Source organism: Vombatus ursinus, unplaced genomic scaffold (assembly GCF_900497805.2).
Source record: "Vombatus ursinus unplaced genomic scaffold, bare-nosed wombat genome assembly UNPS02009770.1, whole genome shotgun sequence".
In the NCBI taxonomy this organism is placed as follows: Eukaryota; Metazoa; Chordata; class Mammalia; order Diprotodontia; family Vombatidae; genus Vombatus; species Vombatus ursinus.
Window position 1 is genome coordinate 2,652,687 of NW_020949548.1, and position 7,932 is coordinate 2,660,618.

Genomic DNA, 7,932 nt, shown 5'->3' on the forward strand with positions numbered 1-7,932 from the left:
ACTCCTTCTTATCTGGACACTTTTTTTAGTTCCACTTTGCAAGATAATCATCTATTTCTTATCACCTATGTGCAGGCATACCCCAAAGGTAGCTTCTGAAGACAGAGTCCCAAGGCTATGGCTTTGGAAGCCAAGGCTTTGCTAATCCTCCAGGGTTTTGGGATAGGCTCATGAACTAGAGCTGAAGGGACCTCAGAGGCCATTTTGTTTGCCCCTCTCATATTAAAGAAACTGAGGCTGAGGTAGGTTAAATGATTTGCTAAAGGCCACATAGGTCATCACTTGGACCCAGGTTTTTGACCTGAGAGCCAGTATTGTGTAGTCTGGTGGAGAGAGAGCTGGACTTGAAGTCTGCATAAGTCGATTTTAAATTTGGCCTCAGGCCCTTACTAGCTGTGTAACCTTGGGCAAGCCACTTAACTGCCCTCTGCCTCAGTTTCCTCATCTGTAAAAGGGGGATGATAATAACAACACCTACCTTCTAGAGTTGGTATGAATTTCCAATGAGGTAATATGTGTAAGCACTCAACATCTTTGCAAGCATACAAACAGTATGTAGAAGCTAGTTATTATTATAATTTTTAGTCTAAGATGCCTGGGAAGAACCATTTACTGGATGCTACATTGCTGCATCTTAGCAGGTTTTAGAGACTCCACAGGGTGTAGGTAAGTCAGTCGGCCATGGCCAAACCTTGGATGGGAGCTGAAGGTTCCTGGAGGCTCTTCCCTTCCACACATTTTTCTAATTTGGCACAGAGTTATGCATAATTTTAGTCAAGTGCATTCTCTTCCAGAGAAAACTCTGCTAATGGGATTTGTCCCACCAGTAGCAAAGGAATTCCGATTAGAATAAGGAGCTGGGGGGATGGGGATCTGGGCAGGTTGGACCACCTCCATAAATGACACTAGCTACATTCCCTTAGTGCTGGTCTCCATGTCCAGTTTGCAGCTGCTGCCACCTGGAAATGTCTACTAGCTCTCTGGGGTAGTTTGACCCCCATTCTAAGGGAATACTGGCTGTTCACCCAGCTTTGAGACATGATTCAAGACCAGGGAATTCAGCTTTTGCTCTACCAAAGGAAACAATGGCTTTGCTGGTACTCTTGGTATCTTGCAATAAAGAGGAGGAGGAGGGTGGTCCAGGGTCCAATTCCTTGCCTATCGTTTTTGTTGCTTCAAGGAAAAATGAACAACTTGATAATGAAGACCTGAAAAAGCAACCCGAATGGCTTTCAAAAACCTCACTGTTATTGGAGTCTATAGCTCCTTCAGAAATTCCAAAGTGAGAAGAAAACATTTAGGATGAAAAGCAAAGGAACATTGTAAGTAACACCCTTCCTCTGAATAAATAAAAAAAAGAGTGTAAAAATTAAGGGGAAAGACTTCAGAGCTGCCACCGAACACTCAGGGTTTGTAATTTCAAATTACAACTGCGTAGTTCTGAAAACTTTTATATCACTCAGGTCCACAGCAGTTGGTTCTGATCATCTCCTCTTCCTTTTGTAAAGAGAACACCCTGGCTCCTTTCCATGGGGAGAAATGAAAACAAACAAACCAAAAAAGATGCGTTGATTAAAATTAGAATGGAAAACAGTCCTGTTCTGTATCCCCCTTACCTCCCTCCACCTAGGTAAAGGCTATCTGAGATGAAAGGTGGAGCCAACCCGAGGAATAAAACACAGGGCGAAATTCATGTCCACTTCTTTAAATATTTATTGAAATGACATATAAAGGGTTAGCACTGTCTTTGCTGGCCCTGCCTGCAATTCCTGGAATCCAACAGCCCTGGAAATCACTCAGCTCCTCAGTGAGGTTGCTGGAACTTGCTAGTGAACTGCGTACTTTTCCTGTCTGTCTCCTCAAGATAGCTTTAAGAAGTCCAGCTCAGTGCATAAAATTGTGAAGTTTACCCACAAGGGTCCCAGCACAGGCTAGGAGATTGTTGGCATTTTTAAAATAACAGGAGCTGGTAAAGGTAGAAGAAACAACATGAGAAATCTTTCTCCCTGCTTTATTTAATACTTAGGTCTAAGAAATTTGGCTTCCATCCATTTTCTGCCAGCTCTTTAAAACATGAGTGACAATCACAGCCTTAAGTTATAAAATAAGGAGATATATAACATGAGAATACACTTATTGTCTGAATAATAAACTTAAGACAGCTAAAGAGCTATTAGGTTCTCAGGATTCCTGGACTTATAAAGAAGATATTCAAACCCCCACAGCAAAATGCTACACTGAGAGCCCAAATCTTGAGCATCTAAGGATGCACCCAAAACAGCTCATCCTTTTAAAGTTGCTAAGGTCTTGGCCATTGCACTTAACTGGAGAGAATCCAGCTGGGGAACATGGGGACAGCAAGACCCTAATCGAGTTACTGGGATTTGTAAGCCAACAGCTGGGATACATGTCTCACAGTCTTTTTAACTTTGAGCATGCTGAAATGCAGGGAAGCAATTCCCCCACTCATTGTAATGGGAGTACGACACACTGCTGATTCCTTCCCTAAAATGATAGAAACCGCAGCTAATAAATAAGAGAGAAAAGGAGGCAGTGAAGAATAAACCTGGAGATTTAGCTGCTTGGTTGCCAAATGAAAATGTGGATCAAGGTTAGACTCGGGACATGCTGAGGTTTTATCGCCTCTCCCAGCCAGAAGGATCATGAGCGAAGAGGCCTTGGGGGGAAAAGTCTGCTGACTTCCCAGATTCCAGGTGATTTCTGAAACAAGCGGGTAACTGGACTGGTAGGAGTAGATGATCAGGCATGATCCCAAAGCACCTTTTGAAGTTACTGGAGTTCCATTAACAGTGTTTTTATAGCAGAAAAATCTATAGCAACCACAGCCACAAATACCATACAGAGTGATACAGCTGTGACTTTTTTTAAGTACCCCAGACTTACTTTTCAAAGGGAAATCCAAAGTATCAATGTGGTAGGGAAAAAGATGGGGAGAGAAGTTACGTCCCCAACACAGTGTCGAGAGTCTCTTCACCTCCAGTGTGTGCAGCTGGAAGTCCCTTCTACACTTTGAGATAATCATTTTTGAGCCTCCCTAACCGGGTGCCATGGCTTCGGATGGTTAGGGAGAGCAGCTCATACTTATCCCTCAGCCCTGCGGAGACATCCAAGGTTTCCTTAAGCAGAGACCTGGTGTGAATCAGCATCCCCAAAAAGTCATCGTTAAGCCTGCCCTCCTGCCTGGCCTCCTGATCCCGGCCCTGCTTGAACTTGCTCTCCAGCTCAGTGAGTGACTTGTCAGAGTTGGAGTAAGCATCGCCGATCTGATTGGATTCCCGGCGCAGGTACTTTCCGTAGCTTTCCTCTCCATCCAGGTCATAGGAGATGCTCTTGCTGATGCCCTCTAGCACCCTGCCAGCATCTTCTACCTGTCGCCCCAGCACGGTGAACTCCTCACGCAGGGTGAGGCTCAGCAGACTGCTAGCCTGGCCTGTCTCTCCTTGGGGGCAGCGTCGGTGGTCGCTCACTCGGAAGAGCAGCTGACACTTCTCCGGGTCATCATTCTCTTCGTAGTCCCCGTCCGGCACAAAGTAGTGATGCAGGGTCCCGTTGGACATCTCTGGGTAGAGGGGCCCATCAAAGTAGCCATGGCACAGATGGCAGAGGAAAGTCATCCAGATATACCACAGCACTGGCATCCTGGAGACTAAAGCTGGAGCTGGTGGAAAGATGGCTAGTGATCAGAGAACCCGGCTTCCAGCCACTAGTAGAGTGAAATGAAGCAGCCCCCTTCCCTAGCCCAGTCGATGCCCTGGTGAAGCAGCAAGCTCAGCCTGAGTCCCAGCCTCTTTACTGCAGCCAGAACCCAGGCACTTAGCAGGCTTCATGTGGGTTCACCACAAAGAGCATCTCCTTGGCAGTTTTTGGTATTCACCTACAGGTCTTCAGGATACGCTCTTCCCACGTCCTTCCTTGAGAGACACCCCTCTCCCTGGCAGAAATTCAGTGTGCTTGCCTCTGAGGAAGGAGGGGATCCCTTTCCTCTAGCCGAGGACTCAGGTGGTGTCTGTTCCGGGGATTTCCTTTTCCCACTCCAAGCCTGGTCCCTTCTTCCTGGGAGATGGAACGGGCAATTGAGCTGAAGGCAAGAAAATCAGGAAGAAAGGGAAGGACGCTTGCAAACAGATAGTCCTGTCTGGGTCTTTGGACCGCTTGCTACTATTCCAACTCCTGGATTGGGAATGCGGAGCTTTTCCTCTGGCTAATGATATCCTTAGGATCTCCAGGCTCTCAAATTACAGCAGGGTTTCGTCACTTAGAAGCCAGGGAACAAGTTTGGAAAGAATCCTTTCGCCAGGTCTCCGTTATTAAAGCTACAGGGTCTCTTTTTCTTTATAAAACAAAAATGAATGTGAGTGAACGTCTCCAGTATAGAGTTTTAACTTGAAAATAGGGAAAGGCAGGACTTGGCAGCTAGTGAAGTCCAGAGGCTTTTCCAACCCAAACCGTGAGTGAGTTGGAGAAAACAGACTGTCCCCTGATGCCTTCCCTGCAGAAACTCTGCTTCTCCACTTAGCTGTCAGGCTAAACCTTCCCAAAATTCTATTTTTGCATTTGCACTTGAATCTCTGGGACTTAATCAGAAGGCAGGGAAATGACAGATTGGATGAGAATTTTAGGATTAAAGGCAAAACACCCTACTACCATTTAAAACATCAGCAAGAGAGGAGAGGAGACACTTTGACTTTAAATGCTGTTTGGTTTAAAAATAGAAGCTAGGGAAAGAAATTGCATCCTGTGCAAGATGGCAGTGGGGACATTTTCTTTTTAAGAAAACAGCCAAATTTTAAGCCCTGACATTTCTGTTCTCTTGCTTATGCGGGGGAATGGTCTCCCTCTTTTTTTCCCTCTCTGTAGCCACTTGAAATATCAACCATCCTTCAAGGCCCAGCTTAAAACGCCACCTCTACCATGAAGCTTTCCTTGATCAACCTGGCCAGAACTAGTCTGAAATTTTAGAATCAAAAGACCATAGGTTTACAACTAGAAGAAATTTTGAAACCATTTGGTCCAACTCCCTCATGTTACAGATGAGGAAATGAGGCCTAGAGAGGTTAAGTCAGTTGTCCAAAGTCATACAGGCAGAAATAGAAGACCAGATTGAGATCCCAAGTCATCAGACTTCAAAACCAGCTTTCTCTGTACTGTGCCAAGCTGCCTGATGTGTGGACAGCACTGTGTGTTCCTTTTCTGCTCTTAATCAGATTCTATTCTGGTCCTACGAACACTATATAATTACATATTTATGTGTATTTATATAATATAAGAAGCAGCTAGATGGCTCAGTGATTGGGTCTGGAGGCAGGAAGACCTGAGTTCAAATCTGATTTCAGACACTTATTAGCTGTGTGACCCTGGGCAAGTCACTTAATCTTTGTTTGCTTTTATCCACTGGAGAAGGAAATGGCAAACCTCTCCAATATCTTTGCCAAGAACCTACCCTTCCGGCCCCCATGGAGTCACAAAGAATTGGACATGACTAAGCAATTGAACAACAACAAATTTAATATAATTATATAATTATTAAAACTAATTATAGGTTCATCTGTGTGTTCATCTATGCTCGAATAACCTCTGTTAGAACAGGAGGGGGTATCTTTTTAATATTAGAATCTCTCCTCCTATCTGATATAGTGCTCTGCTTTACTCTTCTGAGTATTAAAAATCATTCCCTTCATAACTGGATAAAGTGTTGGGGATGGAAATCAGGAACACTTAAGATCAAATTCTATTTCAGACACTTACTAGCTCTGTGACCTTCGACAAGTCATTTAAACTCAGCCCCAGTTGCCTGGAACTTTGTAGGTAGTTTCTGAGTATAGAAACACACACACACATACACACACACACACACACACACACACACACACACCAAAACAAGAAGAAAAACAAAAATGAAAAAGAAACAGTCCTTCCCTTCAAGCAACTTACTTCTGTTCTATTGGATATGATCTATTGGTTGTTGTCTTGAGATGAATTTATTCTAGAATATATTTTTTAAAGCAAACTTCAAAAATATGTCTTATTTGTTTAAAAGAAACAACAGTAACAGTAACAAGAAGACCTAGCCTAAAATTTTAAGTGACTTCAAATCTGTTATTGCAAAAGGAATTCCTGCTCAGAGACAGAATAGACTTGTGACCTCTGATGTCCCTTCATCTCTGAAATTCTGTGCTTTTACAATTCTTTTAGCTCAACTTATATTCACAAGAGCCCTATAAAATCAGCTGAACTGTTGGGACCATCCCCATTTTATAGATGGGAATGCTAAGACACAGGAGACAAGTCATTTGCCCAAAGTCATGCAGTTTGTTGGTGGTGGTTAAAGCAGTTTCTATTAAGTAAACTATGATGTCTTTGCTCAGCTGACAAAGCTTCTAGATGAACATTCTTGAGAAAAGTTCCCTCCACTTTTTAATTTATATGTCTATCACATGGTTATATTGTTCTAGCAGACATTTGCCTGCTGATAGGCTGTCCTGCTTCCTTTTCCACTCTGATTTCTTGTGCCATGAAAAGTCCCCTGCATTCCCCCAAATGATGATTTTTGTCATTAGTCTGTTTCTTCCCCTGAACCCGAACACTTTTTGAGCTCTGTCCATCAGTGAGCTGTTCTAGGAACCATTCTTCACATTAATTTCTGTTTACTCCAACTGAGTATGTGTCTACATGACATCAAACACCTGGATGAAAAACGAAGGATCCAGGCAATCATTTGGACATTCTGCCTTCCTGATGCCAAACATCTGGACGTTTGGAAATGTCCAAATGATTGACAAAATTTTCCAGTTTTTAATCCAGATGTTCGACATCAGGAAGACATAGGGCTTGGCTAGTTTATTGTGTGTTTGTATCAGTCATAATGGTTTGCCATATTTTCCCAGGGCTTTAGGGAAGAAAGCTGTATGCTTTCCTCCAATTGTCCTGGCTGGCTGATTTAGGGACTTCAACCCTCCTTTTCTGGGACTGTAACAAAAGATATAGGCAATTGGCCTGTGTCAAAATGTATGATACAAACCAATGGGGGAAGGAGGAATTTTTCTGTGATCTATTTTACCTAGGGACATAGACTTCCCCTCCATAAAACCTTCTCAGACTCATAAGATCATAGGGACCTCAAAGGTCCCTACACACTAAATCTAAGGTGCCTTGACTTAGAAGTGACTTCAAAAATCACCTATTCCAATGCTTTCATTTTACACATGGGAAAACTCAGTTGCAAAATACTGTGGGGGTGGAAAAGATGTTATAATCTTCATTGTTCAGATGTGGAAATGAAAGTGCAGAGAAGTGACACGATTTACCCAAGTTTGCACAGTAAACCATGGACAGAGCTAGGATTAGAATCCAGAACTTCCTAATTTTGTATTCAATATATTTTCATTATACCTCATTGCTCTGTATATGAGTCAACAGGCAATCAACAAAATTTATGGAGTAATCGTTGTGTGTGGTATATTGAAGGTGAAACTTTTAAGAAATAAAAGCTAATCTATTAAGGGAGAAAAAGAGAGGCAGGGTAAGGTAGTGAAAATAGAGTGCTAGATTAGACTGTTCCTTTACCTAAAACTGAAATTCTTTTATTCATTCATTCACTCATTCATTTATTACTATCTGTGTGACTTTAAGCAAATCATTTCGCTTTTGTACTTTGGTTACCCTGAGGCCATTTTGAAGTCTGTATTTATAGTAAAGGATTTGCATCTGGACTTCTGATGTAGCAGCAGGTTGCTACTTGTGTGTAATTATTTGTCTTCAGTAGGAGATACATTTAGGTAACCTCCAGTGAGGCGTTGAGTTTTTACCATTTTCTTGCATAATCAACATTGGTCAATAAAGTTAGGTTTCTTAAGCCTAAATTACCAGTTTGTACTTTCTGGTGTTAAAGATCTGGTCCTGAAATTACTATCA

At 42.6% G+C, this 7,932-nt stretch overlaps 1 protein-coding gene across 1 annotated transcript; it reads right to left on the bottom strand.

The window, feature by feature from the left end:
• Positions 1 to 1,689: 1,689 nt before the first annotated feature.
• FIBIN (fin bud initiation factor homolog) lies at positions 1,690 to 4,247 on the bottom strand. Its single transcript, XM_027852615.1, has one exon. The coding sequence runs from the start codon at positions 3,657 to 3,659 to the stop codon at positions 3,024 to 3,026; it is 636 nt and encodes a 211-aa protein (XP_027708416.1). The 5' UTR covers positions 3,660 to 4,247; the 3' UTR covers positions 1,690 to 3,023.
• Between the last annotated feature and the right edge of the window lie 3,685 nt (positions 4,248 to 7,932).